We start from the raw sequence: 22,837 nt of genomic DNA, 5'->3' as shown, positions 1-22,837 counted from the left end.
ACCTAAATTAAATGCATTCGCTGGACCGTTCACATACAGCCCTCAAGCTGGATCATCCATTCATCCAATGGAGTGGGATTCTTTCCAGGTTTTAGCTTAACACTTTCTGTTTTGCTGAAGCTAGCACTTTATTTTTCAGATCTCTAATGGATTCCTAGCAGAATTATAACTTGGCTCATCTGGCAGCTCCTTTTATATTCTCCTTTTCAAAAGAAACTTGCCAGTCTGTCCGTCTGTCTTTTCTCCCTACAACTCTTAAGGCCAGAATGACTCTAACAGAGAACTTGGCATTCCATGTGCCATCTTGATCTCTTGCAGTTTGATGTGCAACATGCTATTTAACCCCCTTTAAGTGGATATTCTTGGTCAGAACCCAATACAGGGATAGGCAACCTGGGGCCCTCCTGAGGTTTTGGATTATAGTTCCCACCATCCCCAGCCAGCATGACCAGCAGCTAGGGATGGTATGATTCCAAAGTAGCTGGGGGGGGAACCAGGTAGTTTTCCCCAACCTGGCACCTTCTAGTGGTCTTAGACTGCATCCCAAGTAACAGAGATGCTAGGGGTTGAAGCTCAGTACACCTGGAGGGTACCTGTTTAGGGAAGGATGCCCTGTGGGTTCAGGTTGAGAGCACTGTGGGTCTGTGGGTTGAGAGCACTCAATAGCAGGGGTGCTCCTGAAAAAAAGCAGCCCTCTTTCCACGCTCTCTGTAGCATAGAGAACCGTAAATCTAATGAAGCAATTTTTTCATGTTAGGTGTTTGCCTGCTGTACCCCCTAGGAAAGCTGCAGCAGCGTGATCTCGGGACACCTGTTAACTGTGTGCCACAGGCAGAGCGAATTTGAGAAGGGGCTGCTTCTTGCAGTGGCCATGTGCTCGTGCCCTATTCTGTGAGGTATCCCGTTATCCTTTCTTCCTCCTCCTCCTCTTCCCAAGGAGGAAATAGAGTTGTGAATGTTAGTTGGCAACCCTGGTCTTTTGGGTTTGGGTTTGGTGAGCCAAGGGCATGCAAGAAAGCAGCAAGGACTTGCAAACTCCGCCTGGCTTCCCTCGGGGCAGAAGTGGAGTCAGCACTGTGGCATTTGCCTGCCTGCACCCACATGCCGGTAGGCTTTCTGGGCATGCCGCCCGCTGAGGGGGTGGATCTCACTTGAAATACATCCAGGTGTGGAGGAAAGAGCTAGCTTCCAAGGCAGAATGAGAGCAAATAGCTATTCAGCTTCTTTCTTTCTTTCTACTTCCATCGAGTTGGTTTAACCATTACCCAGCAGTTGCTGCACACTTAATCTAGGATACCCAGGGAGAGATGAAAAATGGCATTTACTTCTAGTGTTTAAAGAATGGCCTTTTCTCATGTTCATTGTCTTTAGAGGAGTTCAGGCAGTGGCCTTTGATAAAAGCAAATAAGTCTAAATCATGCGGCTGCAGAGGTGCAAAGCACAAATGAGGTCTCAGAAACGAATGTTTTCAGCAATTAAGGGGCACAGCTGTTTGCTTCAGGGCTCTTGCCTTTTCTGTGATTCAGAAGTTCTGCAAAAACATTAAATGAATGTGCAAAGGAAATTATTGTTCAAATTCTGTCATTTACATAACATGCAGCATGCCTGTCATCAACTGGAATCCATGTTCTGGCAGGCTCAGCTTGTTGAAAAAGCATTTTGAAATTTGGAATAGAGTGGGGGGAACCCATTCTTTATTTTCTTTATTACATTATATCCCAATTTTCTTCCGTCATGAAACTCAAGATGGCTTCATGTAGTTCCCAGGCGGTTTACTTTCTGATCTCTGACCAGAAGTAGGCCTGCCGCGCTTCGGCCGGGTGGCTGGCTGCCTCACAGGGCTTTGTGTCACACGGCGGGGCCCACCTAGCTGAAAACAAGAAGTTAAATGCGCTAGCATGTGCACGTTGCTTCTTCAGCAGGACAGGCCAAAGGCGGCAGTGAAATCTGCAGATGCGGACCTTCAGCAGAGCAGACAAGCCCTGTCCAAGCTCTTTCTTGGCGGGTTTGCAAGAGCTGAAGGCGTTCTTTCCCTACTTTCCACTGAGAGAGGTAGTAAGGAACCCAAAGTCCCGATAGTGGCTGGTGATGCCCTTGTGGGGGTGGGTAGCTGCCTGCTCGTCCCACATCAGGCATGATTGCGCTGTTCAGCCATGGCAAACGCATCCGAGGAGGGCGCATCTGCTGCATGCAGAAGAGCGACGAGCCAGCTCCTGTGGCGGCAGGTGGCTGCTGGCTTTCCCTGCCGCCCTCCCGGGGAAGCCAGCGCTCCCCACGGCGGCACCCACATGCATTCCCAGTGCGCCTCTGAAGGAGAAGAAGTGAGCCTCCGGGTTTCAGCAGTGTGGGGAAGCGGCTTTTGTCCGGCCAGTGGCGACAGCTGCAGCTTCCCTTTCCCCTACCGAAAGAGACACGAGCCGCCCTCTTCCCTCTGGCGAGCGATCTCAAGTGTTTTCCCTTGCTCCGTGCGCGCTTTCTCTTGCTTTCTCTCTCCCAGCATGCCGTATCTTCGGGCTCCTGCTGTGTGTCCTATTGCCTCGCTATGTGGGAATCATTACAGGGTGGGCTATCTGATCCAGCTTTAAATTATTTCCCCCCCTTTCCTTTTGGTAAATATTGTGCATGGATTTAACTGCCGCAGTCCTTTTCTTTGCCTGTGCAATTTCCGCCCTGCAGGTGCGGTGCCTTCTTTTCTTGCTCTCATTCCTCATGGATGGTTGGTGGGGGGGGGGGGGGGGGGGGGAGATTTATGGTGGGACACTTTTTTGTTTTAATAACATAAAATTAGCAGCATGGCAGGAGTTCAGGAAAGGAGGTATTAAAGTTGTGGAAGGGAGCCAGAGTTGAGTGGGGGGACAATGAATCAAAGTATCAAGCAGTGGGGAGGGGGAAGCGGGGGGAGAAGTCGCAAATGTGGGCCAGGGTCCCAAAATGTGCCCACAGCTGAGTGGGGGGGGGGGGCTGGCTTCCCATGCCCTCAGTGGCCTCCCTGGGAGCAGGCAGGGCCTGTGGAGGCCACCCAACCCTCCATGGGCCACATCGGGAACCTTTGCGCCCAGGAGGTTGCCCACCCAGGCCATACGCTGGCAATGAACTCATCCACCAAGTGTGGATCTGTGTGGAGCAAAACACGAACCTTCTCCACACACAAGAAGAAACTATCAAGTTCAGGAGAATCCCTACGGTTTGCGGAATTCCTCCCCCCCCAATCCAATATGAGAACTGAGCATGCCCCAAGGCTAAGTGTCTTGGGGTGGTAGAGGAATGGAATGGTGTATCCTGGAAGAAGGGATGGCCGGACAGCACTGCAACACTCTGTCGCAGGTCCCACCTGTCTCGTGTTTTGAAAGGGACCAGGTAGCAGGTGATGCTTCTGCCAAAGTTCCCCTGGAGAGCTGCTGCCAGTCCCGGTCAGTCATGCTGGATGAAGTCGACAAAGAGCCTGAGCTGGTTCTGGGGCAGCTTCCGGTGCTGCTAAGACAGGGGCATGACCGGATGGTCTAGTTGGGCATCTAGTTCTTAGCAGGGGCCGCCAAATGCCTCTGGGAAACTCATGGAAGCACAGCAGCCATTTTAGCAGCAACTGTTTGCTGCCTCTGAATGTGGAACTGGCATGTAGCCATCATGGCCACTGACTCCCCCATGAACTTGTCTAATCTGCTTTGAATGCCAGCCAGTAGCCAGCCGTCTGGTTGTTTCACTTCCTAGCCTCCTTCTCCCCCTCTTTGTTATGGGAGTGGTGTGTCTTTGCCTTAGAGGTGTGAAGATGTTTGATTATCCCCGTGCAAGCAGAGGCAGGAGATCCTCTCACCTTCAGAAGAGGCATTCTTTCATGCCTCTGAGTTACTGTTGTAGATGAGTCTTCCAGTCACACTTGGAAAAGTGACTTCATTTGCACATTACAAGAACCCAAAGTACGCGTTGATTATAGTGATCGAATCTTGGGTTGTTGTTGCGTGCAAACCCAAAACTATGGGTAAACTGCGAATTGTTCACTGTGAACAACCCTGGAAGAGAACCCATAATTAGTTGATGAACTGTGAATTCTGGGTTGTTTTCGTGATGGGTTGCTTTGGGTTGCAGGCAGAACCATGGGCTGCTTATGGCTTTTTTTCCAGACTAATGAAGCATCGGAGGACATGGACACACTCTCACACTCACCCCTGTCTGGCCACTCTACATGCTAATAGTAAGATGCTGCAAAGGGTTTTGGGACTACGGGGAGGGAGCAGGGAAAGAGAATCCACCCAGGAATGGAAACAGTCTGTATTTTCTGCAGTCACCTGGCCTGGCTGATGACCCAAGAGTAAACTCTTAAGTAAGACAAGAACTCATATTCTGGTTTGTTGTTACATGCCAGCTACTCTTTCAGGAAAGGCAGGGGATGAACTTTCCTGAGGGAGAGGTAAATTCTTCTTTTCACTCAGTCTTAAAGCTGGGGGACTCTGACACTTCCACTTCCAAGGCAAACACTTCCCTAGACTGTCAGCCCCAGGACCCCTTCTCTGTCTTTCTTCTTCTCTTCCTCAGCCCTAATCTCTCTTGTGTTTGATTTAGCTTTCAGGCCGACCGGCCCGCCTTGAACGTCGTCGTGTTTCCTCTCCTGCACGAGGACTTGACAGAGGTCATCCGAGATGTCCCCATGATGCACTTGGATGAGATCACCTTGTTCAAAAGCCGGGTGGCTGAGGAGCCACCAAACTTGTGGTGGGGATGAGGATGAGGATGGCGGCATAGCCGGAGTAGGGTGGGCATGAGCAAGCTTGCTGCTGCTTGGCCGGGAGTCGCCGTTCATGAGCTTTGTGGCCACCTTGTCTGAATGCTGTGCAATTTTGGTGTTGCTGCAGGGCCAACTTGCCAGGACACTGAACGGGCCTTTTGGGCAAAATTTGCCCTGGAAAAAGTTCTATTTATTCATTTTAATGTCTAGCTCATCCCTGTTCCCAAGGAACTCAGGGTGGGCTGCAATTGGAAAACATTGGAGCCTTCCATTCTGGGTCATTTCCTTGCTATTTAATATACACATTCTGGTTTAACTTTAAATGCAGCTAAAAGCAAGAGGAATTTAACTTGAATGTACTCCCCTTTCCCCATGGTCACTTGTTCTTGGACTGAGTTGTTTTTATTATTTTTCTTTCAGTGCTTCAGATGATATTCTTTGCTTGCGTGTTATAAGTAAATGCAAAGAGATATGTTTAAACTTTATTTATTGGGGGATTTAGAAATGCAGCCAGTCTTCTCCATTCTTACAGAAATGGTTGCATCGTTAGGTCATGCTCTTCTGAGTGCAAAAGCAGCGTCCGGCTTTTTAGCCCTGTGGCTATCCAAAGGCAGCAGCCTTTTCCTGGGACATCTCTTTGCTTTTGTGCTGGAGGAACCAGCCAGGATATGCTGTGTCAGAATGTCCTGGGAAATTCCAACTTCCTTGCCTGGATAGAAAAATACAAATGTTTGCTGCACCAAATCAATGGCGAAAATATTTCTGTCTCTCCAAAGTTTGCTCTCTCTTTCCTGCTTGGCTTTTTGTTTCAAGCGTGGGTGCAATGTGCCAAGAAATCCGCCTGCCCAAGCCCAGGCGAAAGGAATGGCTTTCGCGTGCTTTTGTATGGCACCCATTTCAGTGGGACTTCCTCAAGCAAATGTCTTCAAATGTACAGGCCGCCTCTTGCTTTGGCAACATCCTTGAGCTTTGAAAGATGACTGTGTGTTGTTGCAGGGGCTGGTGTTATTAAGGTCTGTGTCCAAATTGCTAGTGTGAGCAGACCGCCTCTTCTTACAGCTCCATATCATACATCCTTTTAAAGTGGGCTTCCTGGAAGCAGGCAGCGTGCTTTTTAAAGCATTCCAAAGTGACTGAGATCGTATCTTGGATTGGCACCATTTTATTTCCATCTTGCCAAAATGCCACCTCTGCTGAGCACAACTTCACGCGGGTGTTTAACCATTTGCCATATGGATCACCTGGGGCTGATCTCTCCCATCTTGGGGACATTCTGTTATGTCACCCAGCGCTTGCCACGCTGACCTATGTGAGCCTTGGAATCACCCTGCCGCTTTCCACGTCCTGCCGGGTGAGCTGGCCACGGCCAACGAAGACGGCCGTGGCTCAGTGCCGGCTGATTCTCCTGGATGTGACGTGGGGTGTTCTGGAATGGATGGCCATGGAGGCCGGGGTGGTGAGAAGCCATCTGTGACTCTGTGCTTGAAGTCCTGGGCCAGCTTGAGTATCTTGTGACAATGTGTGTGTTTGAATGTGATGCTGGTATCTGTGTTACTTGGATTAACAGTGGCTTTACTGTCAAGATGGTATATAAACACTTATGTTCACACCTTGGCTATCTTAATAAACCTTTGTCCTGGGGCATGGGAGAAGAGAAACGGAATGTATTTGCCATCAGCCAGAGATTTAGTCCACCTAGCCCAGAACCGCTGCTATGATTGGCAGAATTCTTTTCAGTCATCCACTACCTGGTCATTTTCTCTCGGGATTTCAGGGACTGATCTGTGGGACATTTTGCATATAAAATGCAGTCACTTCCACTGAGCTGTGGTTCATTTGTATTGAGGCCGGACACCAGCCAAATGCTTGTTTAAGCTTTCTGTTGGAAATCTTTCCCTTTTGCCGCTTTCACTGATGAGCGGGGCAGCTACCATAGATACCGATTTGTGCTGAACTTTGCTGCCAACATGTGTACTGGGGTGTGTCTTGGACAGGGGTCTCTGCGTTTTGTAAACTTAAGAGCTTCAGGCGGCAGCGTTTGATTTCCTGAGAATCTGGAGCCTCAGCTAGTTATGATGTGGCAGGCCTGTGAACAGCATGTCCCCCCTTTCAGGGGGAAACAGAAGCTTCTGGAAGCAGGCTGTGAGTCATTTGCTTCGGGGCCACCGTGTTGTGGAAGGGTGGTGTGGAGCCTTCCCTTCCTCATGGAATGCCTATTCCTTCTGGGGTTGAAGCTCACTTGAAAGGACCTGGGCCGTGCCCTGTGCACTCACAGCAGCCAGAACAGCTGAGCAGCACCTCCAGAAGGCCGAGGATGCGGCCTGAGCGTCTCGCATATTCCCCTCTCTAGGAATAGCCTTGCTGGATCAGGCCAACGGCCTTCCCTGCCTGGCATTTTGCTTGCGCAGTGGCTGCCCGATGCCCCACATGCAGGATATGCGAGCAGGGGGCATGGCGCCTCTTGGTGGCCTTGTCGCCAATGAGTTGCCTAATCCCCATGTAAAGCCATCGCCACCCTTTGTGGGGATGAGTTGTGTGCTGGGTGAATAAGCGCTTCCTTTTTGTCTGTCGTGCCCAGCACATTGGGAGACCCTGCATCCAAGCATCACAAGTGTGGGAGAGTAAGTTCCTTTCCCTCCCTCCCTCCCCTCCTACACCATATATCCTTGCATGTACTAACACTGAACTCATTCAAATGCCAGGTCTTAAACTGCCAAGATGCCACCATCTGTGCAAAATGGGGAAGTAATGGCAGGCTTAAAGGATTTCCCAAGTTTGCAGAAAGTCAAAGAATTTTTTGTAGGACCCCAAAATGGCAGTTAAAGCTGAGCGTGCTGCATTGGCAGTCATGAGAAATGCAAAACGGGGGCGAGGGAGGGACAGAGGATGCCATGGAGTATCCTGCAAGCAGGCAAGTCTAGAATCTTACCAGGAGAACTGCGTATTACAAGATTTTTCTGTAGGTCCCACATGCAGATTATCCACCAGTATCACAGGTGTGTTGATTTTCTTTCCTTTTACCCTAAAAAGAAAAAGCCTGAAATGTCATTCTCTGCTCATTTGAATTCCCTCCCCTCCCCTCCCCTCCTCAAATAGCAAAAGCAGGGAACATTCACGCAACTTGGTGACAAAGATCACAAAAGCAAACAGTCGCCTAGAAATCTCATAAATTGATTTCATTTCTGGAGTCTGCAGAGTTTAAGTGAACTTTGTATAAATGGCCCTGGGTGGACAGTGGTAGGCTGCCTCAGGAACTGGAGTTCCCTTTTTGAGCTTTCATAACCATTGCCGAGCCTAACTCTTGTGAAGTCGCCTAAAAGTTCGAGGCCATCGCAGCTTCTTGTGGGAGTGAGTTCCATAAGCGAATTGCACGGTGCAGGAAGTTCTTTTCATTAGACTTGGTTCAGAAGTGCCCCAGCCTTAAAGCTGTTAGCTGGGAACAGAAGAGTGTTTCCAAGTAGGGCAAGCTCTGCTTCTTTAAAAGGGAAAGAAATAGGTTATTTGGCTACACACTGGAGCACAGCAGCGCCTCGGCGCAGCGGCGCTGATGTGCGTGTGTGTACACATCCATGTGTGTGCATGACACCCGGGTAGCTGAAGAGAAAGGCCTCTCCCCACCCACCGTTATTCTGAGTGCAGTCCCAGCCACAAATCCTCTTAATGCAAAGGATGTTTCGGCGGCAGCGGCTGCTCTCCAGGCAGAATTCAGCAGATGTTAATAATGTGCTTATTTTCTCTAAGTGCCATTTTGGCATCGGTGTTAATTACAATTTATATTCGGCAACATTTACACTGGGAAAAGAACCCACCCTAATGGTCTCCAATTGATGCGGTGAGGGCTGTTAAGCACAACACCATATGTTCGGAACGCCGAGGAGGGGATGGGAAGCCAAGCGGAGTCAGCAGTGAGGTGCTGGTGTACTTTTTGGGGGAGTGTGTGTGTGTGTGTCTTTTCTTTCCCTTTTTGTTTGGTTATTTCTATTCAAAGCAACTTTTTCTCCATTTTATTATCTAAGCTTTCAGCCCAAGGGACAAAGTAAATTTTGGAGAAGTTTTTTTTTGGGGGGGGCATTCCCCTGATAGGTAGGACCAAAAGAAAAAAAGAAGTTGAACCAAAATACCCCAATACCAGCATAGTTTAGCATAAAGCTTTTACTGGCAATAATTAAGAGGAGAAGCAGTTCAATCTTTTTACAATTTTGTGGGGAGGGTTTACAGTTAGATTTCAGCAAACCGCCAAATGGTCACTGGTCAGGGAAAGGGACTGGGACCAGGGGGAGGTGTTTCGGGGAACCCCCCTGAACCAGATTGGGATCCTGGTGCTGAGATTTTGCAACTTGCTCCTCATCCCACAATTGTGGCATGAATAGAGGCTTGAATGAGTGTGTATTTTCAACACTAACCTATTGTTTCTCACACTGCCGGAAGAAAGAAGATTCACTTGTGTATCCCAACAACTCTATTCTGACAGAGTACCCTTCCATACGGGTAGTACACCCTGTGCTTCAAAACTTGAGGGTGGGGGGGGAGCATTTCTAATGATTAATACTGTCAAGAAGTCAGTTCCCAGTAATGTGCGTTTTCCCAAAAAAAGAGAAACATATTCCAGTTCTTGAAATAATATGTGATTTTGCATGTTTGACTAATTTTAACTCCTCAGCATACATTCTCCCTCAGTAATACAAAGCATGTTTTATATTAAGTAAACCCAAGTATGTAATCCAGGTCAATGTTATATGCAGTATAAATGAAACAAAAGTTTTCCTAATAGCTGCAAAATATTGGAACTGATACGTTTACTTAGGAGGAAATCAAATTAACCACACAATATAGGTGAAAAGTTACATTGAGAGCTTCGTGCAGAAATTCGTTTTGGGATTATATGTAAGATGCAAGGCAAAAGACAATAGCATAGGCTTCCTTCTGATGCTGGTATATACTTCACCAAGAACGACTGCTCCTAAAAGAACACACTGCTTGTAGGATATGTGCCCGAAGAAAGCTGATAGATCAGGCGTATGATGCTCATCAGTAACCGCAGCATCGTCAACTTTGCTCATTTTCTGTGCTGCTCACCGGTTCCGTTTCGAGTTGAGGAAAGTCTGATTGCGAGGAACGAGCTGAGCCTTTGGTTTTCTGGGCCGGTGTGGATCAGGAGGCACAGGCAGGGCGGTTGAGGGGGGAGAATGCCACCACGGTCTTCCTTGGGCAACCAGTTGGCCACTGCGTAAGCAGGAAGTTGGACGAGGGAGGCCCATGGTCAGGGCCCATCAGGACTCTTCTCACGCATGCTTCAAAGTGAAATGAACAGTAAGCACCGTTTTCTTTCAGTTTGTTATTGAGGAAAGCTAGCAAGAGCAGGCAAATACATCACATCTGTCTCTAGTGAAGACCCAGCCTGCAGCCAGTTGCATTGTGCCCGGCGGGGGGGGGGGGGGGGGCTTGTCATGCCTTATTTTTCAGATCCCCAGTGGCAACTGACCATCGGGTCTGTCGATGCTTACCTTAAAATTCACCATATAAAGTAGCATGGTCAAATGATATGCAGATCGCCATCCCCTGTTAATTATATCTCCCCGCCTCCCAAGGTAAGAAACACAAATGAAAGGTCGGTGTGGCCAGATTTGTACGAAAGGGTTGAAGCCCCCGCCACCCTCATGGCCTGGCCCCGATCCAGGCGGGGCTCCAGGACCTGCCCCATCCAGGGGCTCCCCATCTCTGCCTTAGGAGGCACCTAATCCTTGTTCAGCCTAACGAGATCCAGCCACAGGACTTCCTTGAGCCGTTGTCTGGGGAAATGGCGAGGGCACTGGGGGTCATCTTGCCCACTCCCACCGATCTGTATTTATTGTGCATCGTTTGCAGCTGGGGCTGCTTGTGCGGGCCCCCACTCCCCCCCCCCCCCGCCCCTCAGCCTGCCAAAGGAGCAATATTCTTCACACCTCTTGGATATTGCCGGGGAAGCTGCCCTTCCTCACAAGGTCCATGAGATGTTCGATTGGATGCAGTAGCTGGACCTTGGCAGCTCTCCGGCAAAGCCTTCATTTCCATAGAAACGGAATGGGATGCAGCACAAAGAACTATGATTAATAGCCAAGGGATGCTGCCTTGGGCCCTCTTTAATTTTTTAGGGGGCAGAGAGGGGCAGAACAGAGTGGAGGCTGCAGCGGGATGGGGATGAGGGAGAGCAGGCAGAAGGTATGAAGCCTTCTGAAGCTAATGAAAAACATTTTCCCCGGTTAATTTCCCAGACAGTATTTTCCCAATACTTTCCCCTTCCTCCTACCCCCAATCCCACCGGGCAGCATGTTTGAAATTAATAATAAAAGGGCCATTGCTCTTTGTGTTATTGCTAGTGGCTAATGGGGGGGGGGGGGAGGAGTGGGAAGCGGGGGCAGCCATAAAGTTCCAAGGAGAGGCTCTGTCCTTCATCTGCTTGAAATGAAATATCAGGCCCGATGTGTGTTGTTTTCAATAGCGCTGACCTCTGACACTCCCGGCACCTTTACCACCCCTTCTTTTGCCCTCGCCCTACTCATTTCTCCCCGCTCCACACACACATGTTGACGTTTAATGTGAAGGTTCAGCTCAAAGTGACACACACACCCCACAATGTTTCGTGGACAAAGAAGCTTGGCTTCAGGTTGTCATGCCTCCATCCTCGCTGTGAGGATGACCACCTGGTTATACCCTTGTTCCCACGTGATGGAAGGCTTGGCTTTGTATGTTGGGTTCCCCTACTTTGTGTCTGAATCTGCTCTTCTGATTAACAGCAGAGTCTTCCTGGGCCAGAGCAAAAGTCGACCTGGTTCTGTTCGCAGGGTGGCCAGTCATGCCTGGACAAACCCACAAGCTGGGCATGAGTTGCGTTAGCACCACGATCCCACTACTGTTGCCCAACAGCTCTTGCAGGGAAGCTCCCTGGCTCCCGGCCTCTGGACTAGTAGCCATTGATAGCCTCCTCCATGGATTTTCCCAATTTCCTTTTAAAGCTGGCCCTGTTGATTTGCCGTTACGACGATTCATGGGCATTAATTCCCTAGTGAAGTCCTCCTTTTGCTCTGTCCTGAATCTCCCCCCAAACAGCTTCCTGGAATGACCTTATTCAGTTCTAGTACTATGAGGGAGTGAAGAAAAGGTCTTGCTGTCCACTTTCGGCACACCGTGTGTTATTTTCTACACTTCTGTTGTGTCTGCTTTCACTTGCTTTTTCTCTAAATAAAGCAGTTGATTGAACCCACATCACTAGCAGGCCCACCACAAAGCGCTCTGGATTTCTCTGGTCTAGGAAGGTGGGACCCACACCTGGGCTTGAGGGAACTGCCGAAATGTAACATGCTAAGCCTCCAAAGGCAAAACTTTTATCATGTCCTAGATTATATCCTAATCTTAATGGCTTTCCTTCTGATGGCGCATCTCCACAGGCATGTTCCCAAGTCCCTTTGCTTCTCTCCTGTAAGTGGCAATCAAATGAAGCATGCATCTTCGAGAATTTCCACAAATGTTAAGATGGAGCCAAGGCAGCTGTTCAAAAAACACAATAAGCTGCGCTGGGAAGACCCAAATGGGGAGAGTTAAGGGCTGGCAACACACTGGGCTGTGTCTGTCCTCTTAGAACCTTGATTACAACGAGGTTTCTTTAGGGATATTTTAATCACATCATTAGCCTGTTTCATTACTTCAGAACTTTCAGGGATGATATGAAATACGGAATTGTTGTGAAATGCCCAAGCCCGTACATAATTGTCTTGCACTTCCAACACAGAGGCCCCTCAGCCAGAAGTGAGTGTGCTCAGGGCCCCTTATCAACAGAATAGTTCTTGCCAATGCTTTTTAGCCGTCACTTCCATCTGGTTGGAAAGCAGTTCAGCCATCTTGAATATTTTAGCCAAGTGCTGTAAATTGCTTCTAAGTTCTTAAAATCGTCAAACGTCTCAAGATTTTCTATGAAAATAATAGCTGGTATAGAAGAAAAATAGGTAAATGCCTTTAAATAAATGTGCCAATTTATTTATTTATTTAAAACATTTCTATGCCGCCCTCATCGCAACAAAGCCTCGGGACGGCTCACAAAGAATACATAAATACATACATAAATAATGATAATATAACAATAAAAAAATAGTTGAAAAACCCCCAGTGCAACCATAAATATTTGCATGCTTCCTTAGCAAGAGATCAATATTTTATTATTTGTTATATAAAAATTATATTGATTGTATAGTGAGTATATGCTAGAGAGAGACAGTGTTTCCTAGTGGTAAGAGGGTTGATCTGAACTCTGGATGGTGGTTTCTTGTGCAGGATGCTCTGTCATGTCGTCTGAACTCTGTTGTGGAATTTCAGCATGGTATGTTTGGCTTTTAGAAACCATGATGATAAACAGTGGTCAGTTCTGTGGTTTCTGTGCTTTGCCATGCTTTCTTGAGTTGTCCAGAGTTGGCACTGTGGTTTTGACAGCCCTGTTATGCAGCTACACAGGGTCCTAGAAAGAGCAGCTGCTCTAGTAATCTAGTGTGGGGTTGAATTTCAGGTGTGGTGGCTGATAGGATACATGCCAACAGGAGAAGGACTGAGTGATGAGTCCTGGACTCCACACTTCCATAGAAACCACTCAAGTGTCTGTTGGGCCATTCCAGGGAGAACAATGCACATGGAAAACTGGGCAATGCGGCTTCTTGTGGTGTGTAAACCCAGCCAGTATCTCCGACAACAGACTGGAATAGAACCGTTCCCTCGCCTTTTTCCAAGCCTGGACTTGTTTAGTAGGTTCAGCCTCTTCTGAAGATGCATATCAGACCAATTTAGGTAATCCAACTCCATGTGTTATTTGTGTCCATTGTGCATAGAAACAACCCCCCTCAGGAAACGGCACAGTTGTCCTGTTTGTGTAAGGGCCACTGGAACCCATTCTTTCCCCTTTTCTAGCTCGAAGCACCTCTGTTCACACACACAATCGCTGCCTTTCACGAGCAAATCTGGATGCAGTACCTCCTCACCAAAACCCCCTTCTGGATAAGATTTGGAACCCGCTGCGCCGTCCTCATGGTACTGCTATAGTGCAATTTCTGTCTAGCCAGAATGTATTTTAATGGGGTGTATGGTTGGTTTGGAAAATTACTGTGGTAGCTCAGTATAAGCAGCAAAAGTTGCTATAGCTCAAACTGCATATGAACATTCCCTTTCACCAGCATAATATTTCTGTTCTGGCTCAGAATCATATAACATGCAGTCTGAATTTCTATTCACTTTTTTAGCTAGGACAGCTGCTATGGATTGTTTCCTAATGCCCAAACAAATACAAGGAGTTTTTTAGATGCAGGGAAGTAGAAAGCTGCTGCCCCTGGAGCAGCCCTGAACAGGACTTTATCCAAAACCCACTTTTTTTTTCGTGGGCAACCTCCATCAGGGGCAATGAAATCAGGATTATGCGCTCTCAGAAAATTAAAAGTGCTCACAATGGTTTATAATGGTTTTACATTTCGGGAGGGCTTCCACATAGTGTTCTGGAAGCTTCCTCAGTGAGCCTCAGCAGCTTTTCTGGAACTTCTCAAACTAGTTGTTCTTCGGTGCCAAGAATTAACAATTCACCAGCATAAGACTTCTCCTGTGTCCTGTCTCTTGGAATCTAGCTAGCTAACATTTCTAGGATTTTTTTGCCTATCGGCTGCTTCCACTATGCTTCCTCCTCCTGGAGTCAGGTAACACCTTGCAAAGGTTCTCTAGTTTTCTACTCCTAGTTGCGTCCCTGAAATCCACAGGGTGGATTCCACCGGTTGCATTCCCTTATCGTTGGGATTATACCACAAACAGCGCTCTTAGAGAGCCAGAGTGGCTTGCTCCATAGATCCCTGATTAACAATGACATTTCTCCTAAGCACATGCCTACAATAGTTATGTCCAAGTGCTCCAGTTTAGTGCATAGCTCACTTCTGGCCATGCATGCACCAGCACACGTAGACGTCCTGAGTTTTCTATGTGATGTCATGAAACTAAGCACACTTTCTTAAGCACACCCAATGCCTTGTTTGTGGGGAGCTTGTTGGGGGGATTGTGGCATGGGGAAAAGCATCGCACCCCCACCCCCGTCTATATGTCCCGAACCTGATAGCCTCTCTGTCCTAACGTGGGCATGGCTACTGTTTAGATTTCAAAAACCCAATGCGTTAATCTCAGCCATGCATTTAGTGCAGAAGTGTAGAAATCCAGCCTTACTTCTCTGGGATTCCCCAGATAGCCATGTCCTTTCCTCTTTCCCAATCATTTGGTGGTTTCCCAACTTTTGTGCAGTCTCTCCCTGCTTCAGGTTTAAACATTTGAAATGCTTCTCTCCAAGCTCTCCTGTGAGTCCCCTGGACCTCAAGGTGATCAAATCGGTCAGTCCTAGAGGAGATCAACCCTGACTGCTCTTTAGGAGGCCAGATGCTGAAGATGAAACTCAAATACTTTGGCCACCTAATGAGAAGGAAGGAGTCACTGGAGAAGAGCCTAATGCTGGGAACAATTGACGGCAAAGGAAGGAGGGGACGGCAGAGGATGAGGTGGCTGGATGGAGTCACTGAAGCAGTCGGGGTGAGCTTGGGTGGACTCCAGGGGATGGTGGAGGACAGGAAGGCCTGGAGGAATGTTGTCCATGGGGTCACAAGGGGTCGGACACGACTTCGCGACTAACAACAATAACAAAAAGTTACTGTCATGACATGCAACCTTGTCTGGTTTCCATAGTGTGTGGTTGTTTGCCTGGATGTGCCTGACAGACTATTAAGGGGTTTCTACCCTCCTCACTTAGTCCTCCTGATGTTGGCTTGTGTCCCATGAGCATCACACCTGAAATCCAATCTCTTGTTTGATGGCTAAGGCAGTTCCTCAGGGACTTCGTGGTAGCACCATGGAAACAATGATGCTGGGTTTGGACATCCAGGAAAACCACGGTGAAGCATGGAAACCATAGAACAGACTGTGGCATATCATTGTGGTTCTTAAAAAACAAACATACCATGTTGAAACATATTGTGACAGGGTCCGGACAACACAAAAGACCATCCTGCTCATGAAACCACCATGGCTGCTTGTGTTGTCCAAACCCACCCCAAGAGTTTAAGCTACAATATATTTGTACTTTGGCCACACCTCTTTTGCCTTTGGCCCCACCCACCATTGGAATGAGGCCCCAGGAGAGTCTCTGGAATGGAATCTGGCTTTTGGGATCAAGGTGGTTCCACACCCCTGGTGTAATGCATCAGCTCGTGTGGTCCCAAGAGCTCCGGCTAGTGAGATTTTAGCCAGTCATTCCCCATTCAGGACAATTTGGGGACTGTGAAGGAGAAGGGGAGTAGCTGGAGTATTTTTCAGCCACATTTGCTCCTGAGCTTACCTCTTACCTGAAAGATGCACAATAAACCAACAGCTCCCCTCTAAAGCTTCATTTAAGCCCCATGAAAATTCCATGGAGTTGGTTCTGAAGTCAGGCAGAAACATTTCAGTTTAATCGCTGTAGGCTTTTCCTTTTAGCTTTCAAACACTGGAGCGTAGCGTTTTATGTTAATACCATGCAAGCAGTATACCCGCTGCCTTGGATTTAAATTATTTATTTAAGTTAATCCCTGTTGCTTTAAAGCGTATGCACATGTGTACACACACACTCTCTCTCTCTCTCTCTTTTTTCTCCCCGAACTTCTATCTACATACTGTGAATGTTAAATTGGGCATTGCTAATTAGACATTTGACAATTAAGTAACATGGCGCAAGTCCATTAGGACATTGGATTGGGGCTCGCTTTCTTTGTCGGCTTGCGAAGTCGTCATCACACACAGGCCGCCATGCTGTGAAGCCAGACCTGTTCACTTGCCAGATGCTGCTGTGGGAGCACCGAGTTTGTGTGTGAGTGAGGCGAGAGGTGCGGGGAGGCGTTCTGTGAACATTTTGCAAATTGCTGTGACTTTTGATGGGGGGGTGATTTAAAGAGCAATTTTATATTCACAGGCCAGAGTGCTCAAAATTGATAGCACTCGATAGTACTTGGATTTTTATAAAAGCTTTGTGTTGCAATCCTATGCATGTTCCAGCAGATGAGGAGGAGGAGGAGGAGGAGGAGGAGGATTCATTGGTATGGAGTTGATTCCCCATTTCTGTGTTAGGGATTTAATATACCAACCAAACAATTTTTCTTTTATTTTCCTGGCAAAAAAAACTGCATGCGTGTCTCAATGACAGGGAAAAATGAACTCTGTTCTTTTGAACTGTTATGATGTAATCCTGTTTAGACAGAAAAGGAGGCCCATAACTGACTGGGAAATGCTGGAAGTTGGAGGATATCTTTTTCTGACTAAATACACATAGGATTTCCTCTTTCATTATCATTTGAGCTGAGTGCATAGCGCATAAACCTGCCTGTTCACTGACCTCTACTGAGTAGGGCCTTTTTATTTTCCAGTTGATTGCACAGGCCCATCCGACAGGATCAGTGCAGGGCCTTTTTGGTTGTGGCCCCGCAAAACAATCCCTCCCCACTGCTACACAATGTAGCAGGCACCATTCTTGACAGTATTGAAAGATTTATTTCTTTTTATTTATTTATTTTTCAATTTATATCCTGCCTTTTCCTCAAAGGGCACAAGGCAGCTTACATCATTCTCCTCCTCCATCTTATCCCCACAACCACAACCCTGTGAGGTAGGCTGGGCTGAGAGTCTGTGACTGGCCCAAAGTCACCCAGCTGGCTCCATGGCTGAGCAGGGAGTAGAACCCAGATCGTCCGAGTCCCAGTCCCATGCTCTTAACCACTGCACCACACTGGTTTTCTCCACACTTATCCCCACAACAACCACCCTGTGAGGTAGACTGGGCTGAGAGTCTGTGACTGGCCCAGAGTCTCCCAGTTGGCTCCATGGCTGAGCGGGGACTCGAACTCGCATCGTCTGAGTCCCAGTCCCATGCTCTTAACCACCACACCACACTGGCTCTCTGCCAGTGATCCGCCCAATACCCAGGGATTTTGTTTGGCTTAGTCAATTTCATAGTTGTTTTATTCTTATATTTAAAGGGCATTGTAGCTTTGATTTATCTGATTCATTTTCTGCACTGCCCTGTGATGTGATCCTGCATGAAAGGGGCTGTGGCAGGAGGTGAGCCCCTCCAGTATCTGCTAAGCCTTGTTCTTCGACTCTGCGCAAATTGGGGTGGGCAATTTCAAGAGGCTTGGGGGCCACCCCCCCTCTGCCCCCGTGTGCTCCTGTTGCCAACCTATGGAATCTGGTAGGAGAAGGGACCAAAAAAATTAAAAATGTCAATTTGGTGCCGAATTTTGGCATTGTGGTGTTACAAAATTCTATAGTGACGAACTGTAGCTTGTTTTCGAGATAATCTGGCCATCTTGTAGTGGTTGGCCCTTATTTTGGTAGCAAATCAGCATTTTTTTCTTTTTGATGCCATCAATGTTGATACCTGGCCTAAATTTATTGTCAAATTATTAGGAAAGATGACAAGGAGTGAAAGAAATAGTCTCATGCAATGTACTTCCCAGCCAGTGCATGCACACAAATTCACCTACACATTGCCAATTCCAAACATGCACACAAAATACAATGAATTTATAACTACTGAATGAGTAAAACAATTTGAAGTAAAGCAAAATAAAAGCTTAACATTCCATGTTGTCAAATCGTTCAATAAAACATTGCTTCCAATTTAAAAAAACAACAACAACAACTTGGTAAAACTGGCCACTTAATGAATAACATCTTCCAGCAGAAAATTCATACTTTCCGCTTCTAAACTTGAGAAATTATCAATAATTTGACTCAAAGTCCTCTCCCTTATGCTATCAAAGGAGCAGTGTTGGGCATAGTGTTTCAGGCCCTTTATGTGTCCTTGACTCCAAGGACAAAGGTGCTGTTCAGCAGGAGCGTTGGAAACTCTCAAGGTATGCTGAAAACATAAGCTGGTAAATGCTTTCCTTCATGGTGCAGTAGGAAGGACTTCTAAATAACATGAAATACATCTGTTTTTCTTTAAAAACAAGGTACCACAGAGAGACTTGGAATGCTGAACTGCAGCAGTCTCTTGTGGAACGCTGGCCCCGTACAAGGAGGTCGTGTCCCTTAAGGCTCCTGGGAGGGGGTATTTTAGGCTCCTTCGGTAGCTCTGAAACAGCCTCTACCCCCCCTCCCACCCCTCCCCATAAGCTTGCTGCAGAATTACAGCGATGGAGGCAGCGTTCGATTCTCCCCTGATCCCCTGTGTGCGTCCCCTTCCGGGTGTGCATAGTTGATCTTTTCTGTGGGTGAGTCTCTGATGCAGCCATTTCTTCTTGTTTGGGGTGATCTGTAGATCTGATTGATCCAATGGCGCAACACCAGGTCAAACGAGCAGACCAACTAAGTAGCATCAGCGTTCCGGCTGTCAAACCTGCCCAGCAGTGTAAACCTCCCTGAGGGTGGAGCCAACTCTTTTTGGTGGAGAAGGGAAGAGGCTGATTCAGTTTGGAGTCCACTCTCAAACATGGGCAGAGTTACACCATCAGAGGGATCATTATCTCGATAGATGCTTCCTGGAAGTGCCCTTTACATTACTCCGTATTACTTACTCAGTGTCACAAAGCCAGTCCTGGCTGGCCAACGTTAACATCATAAAGACGGCGTTGTTTATTATTTATTTAGAAAGCTTCTATGCCGCCCCATTCGCCGAAGTCTCGAGGCAGCTCGCAACAATAAATGACATAATAACAATATGAAAACAATATAATTGGAGACTTCCTGGCCAAAGATGTAAGATAGTTAGGAACCTCTGTCCTGATCTACTGGGAAGGGGGAGAGGGGCTGGCAGGAGAGAGACAGCCCTTGACAGCCACCTCGTCGTATTTTCCCTCTCATTATTTCCCCCCGGCTTATTTTCCCCTTATTTCCCATTTCCTAGTGCAGAGTGGGCCCTGGAATAGCACCTTCCTCCATTCAGCAGTGAGCAGTATGTGGATAACTGAGCCTCTGCTCCCCCTCCATCTGTGCTGCAGCAAGATGTATTGTATTTCCCTTTAAATTCTAGGAATTATTTCTGAATATGCCTCTGTACATATATAAATCAACGCAGGCACATTTGTTCATCTGCTGTGATTTTTGGGGGGAAGCAGTGCTGAATTTCCTCTTTTTTTAGCTTGACATCAGTGGCCACTCTTCTTATAATCACCAGCTTCCCCAACACACACAGTTCTAAATGAGATGGTGTTTGTGTGTGTGGGGGGGGAGGGGGGTTGGTTTAAAAAAATTCCTAAAAATAATATTCTACTAATCCTTTAAAAAAGTTCTCTTTGTACCCTCTTCAAAATGCTTTGAAAAACAGAAGAGGGCATACAAGGGCTAGGTGCTTGTTATTGCAGCAGGAGAGGAAATAACATTTTTTTTCACATTGCGGAAAAAAGGAAGTGGGGAAAGCAACATCTATTTCTAGCCAGGGAGACTGAATTCCTTGTTAAGCCATTATTATCAAATTAATATTACAAATATCAAACAGGCCAGAGTGTACCAGGCCCCTTATACAAAACTGATTTTCAAATCAGTTACAAATATATTTTGCTTATAGAGTACCAAACAGGAAACTGACTCATTATCCATTGTAAAAAAACCTATGGGAGCGGGGAGTTGTAATTATACAAACAAGCTGTTTTGAAGTATAAATACAAGCTGGTTTATGGAGCTATTTTAAAAGCACACACACACAAATGTATTGGAGCAGTCCTTTGTATGCAAACTTCTCAGGGTTTGTGTAGCATTAGCAGAAAGCGAATGCTTTGAATCTGAAAAACAGGGCTTTTATTCTGAAGGACTTGTTTAATTTTTTTACAAAGTGGTGCAAAAACCAAAGATGAGTTTTTAATGAGGATTGAAGCCTGCTTTAAACACTACAGGCAGCTTTCAGGAATGTGCATTTGTGTGAAAAGGCAGGGGTCTGGCTGATTTTACTTCTTTATTAGTATATTTCTAATCTGCCCCATAACTAATGTAATTGCTGGGTAGACGGCAAATAGTTAAAATCGAAAATGCAGTACAAATAACGGAGCGCAGTAAAATGCCAAACAGCAAACAGAAATTGATCCTCCATGAATATCTGGAACTGGGTCTGATACATGCGCACTCTCAGTCCCGCAATAAAGACGGGAAGAATGGGTGGTCACCCCGTGCCCCCAGATTGTGGGTGCTTTCAAAAGAGCTGGGGAGGTGAGCTTTGTTCTGTTTGTGTTTTTCTAAGGCTGCCACTTAGAAATTGCCCAAAAGCTCCACACCATGCAATCAAAGTCACTTTGTGCTGCTTCTTTTAAAAAAATGTTCCCCCGCCCCCCCAAGCACTCTTGGCCTGACTTGAGCCCACCTAAATGAAGAAGCAAAGAAAGTCATCTCTCTGAGCCAATCAAACTGCTTGCCTTCTCTTCATGATATTTTTATCTGCTTGTCGCTTACCATTCCTGTGAAAACAGAAGTCTTGTGTCTGAATGGCTACTGGCATTGCATTCACGTTCTTGCAAAAGATCCTGCCAAGAGGAGATTGCTTGCTCTGTTAGCATCTTGCAAAGGTCCCGGATTAACGAGGGGAGATCACCTTATTGCAGTTCACGGGGTTTGCTCATTTAGTTGAGGATTGATTTGTTCTTAGCGTTAGTGCCGCTTCTGTATCTCAGGCTGGGCTTGTCCACACAACTTGCATTTCTCATCCTGAAAGCTGCTACAGTCCCATTTTAACTACAACTGCCATGCTGTTGATAGAACCCAGGGCCTTCTGCATGCAAGATACATGCTTTGCTGGTCAGATACTGAGCTGTCCAGTCAACTCAGGCAAAATGCAATCCTGTACAGGCAGGATTGTTGTAACGTAGTTTTCCTGATTGCGTTTGTTTCTTGGCTCACAGTGGTGACTGCTCTAGAAAAGCCTTTCCTTGCTAGAAGATGTAAAAAGCCCCACCCTTTGTATGGGCTTTGAGGAAATAATTTGACTCATGCACAAATGCCCACAGGAGCAAAAAGACATAAAACCTGGGGTGTCAAACCTCTCTCAGACTGGGAGTTGAAGCTCCCTGGATGCCAGACTCCCTGTGACGCATGGGACCAGAGGCAGAAGAGGAGGGACAACAGGCCAAGAAGACCTGCTTGTTTTCGCTAGGGTTCTTTCCTCCAGTAGCAACCTGCGAGGAGGCATTTCATTCGCTGAGGTGTGTGGAAAGGCTGCATAAAAGGCAGGATTCACGAAAGCGGTGGTGCGATGCCGTCAATGTGCCTCGAGAGGGGATTGTCCAGAGCTCCTGTTGGACAGCGCCTTTGTCCTTGTGGCCAGCGACCTGAAGGACCTGAAGCATAAGGCCCTACATTGCTGCTTTTATGATGGGATAATTGATAATTGATTTAGTGGTCATTCTCAGATTTGCAAGGGGAATGGATGGATTTTCTGCTGGAAAACGTTAGTGATCAAGTGGCCATTTTTACCATGTTATCTTTTAAAATTAAAAGAAGAGTATTTTACCGGCTAGCTCTGGTGTCCTGCCTCTGGGCTCCCATGGCCACTGTTTGACCAGAATGCTGGCCCAGAAGGACTCTGGTCTGGTCCTGTGTGGTTTTGCTCATGGTCTTGATCAGGGCAAGACTGGTTGTGGCAGGGTCTTCAGCAAAATGTAGTAACAGGGTGGAACCCATGGGGCAGTTCCCTTGGGTGGTGAGTTTTAAAAAAATAATAACATCAACCACTGACTGCAGTGAGTACATCAGCAGCAGTCTGAAAGTCTCTCAGCAGCTGCAATGTGTGAAATTGTGGCTGTTTCCATGCGTGGTGCGACTTCAGCATTCATCTGCGTCTGTTTGCCCCCACGCGCAGCAGCGTCAAGATACAGCCGCATACCAGCTCAGAGTGTGAACTAGCCCAATTTGTGCTAATAAGATTTTAAGGCAAAAGCCCAAAAGGCAAGGGCGAAAATCCCGTTGTTTCCTGGTAAACAGTTGGTGTCTATGAAAGGGAACTGGGTTTGGAGAAAAGCAGAAAGCAGAAAGAGCCAGTGGAGAATCGGTCCTGCCAGCCTCTTTTACAAATGAAAGCTTTGGGGATTTCATTGTCAGAAGGAATTTTAATAGCCCTGTGGTAGG

The 22,837-nt window shown here is 47.1% G+C and overlaps 1 protein-coding gene across 4 annotated transcripts in view; it reads left to right on the top strand.

Annotated features, from left to right (window-relative positions):
- The window catches only part of FBXL18 (F-box and leucine rich repeat protein 18), a 111,506-nt gene that overhangs the window by 20,780 nt on the left and 67,889 nt on the right, over window positions 1-22,837 (top strand). Inside the window, exons 5-6 of one of the 4 annotated variants that reach the window (XM_044433132.1) lie at window positions 4,119-4,189; window positions 4,558-4,721. The exons of 2 other annotated variants lie outside the window; for them this stretch is intronic. In XM_044433132.1, coding sequence (XP_044289067.1) covers window positions 4,119-4,189; window positions 4,558-4,583 — 97 coding nt within the window. In that variant the 3' untranslated portion in view covers window positions 4,584-4,721. Of the gene's footprint in view, window positions 1-4,118; window positions 4,190-4,557; window positions 6,335-22,837 lie in introns of those variants that run through there. One more of the 4 variants, XM_044433131.1, reaches the window with a different exon arrangement.

Source organism: Varanus komodoensis, unplaced genomic scaffold (genome assembly GCF_004798865.1).
Source record: "Varanus komodoensis strain SLA01 unplaced genomic scaffold, ASM479886v1 scaffold26, whole genome shotgun sequence".
NCBI lineage: Eukaryota > Metazoa > Chordata > Lepidosauria > Squamata > Varanidae > Varanus > Varanus komodoensis.
Note: the sequence above shows the minus strand (reverse complement) of the source record. Positions and strands in the feature narration are given on the sequence as shown.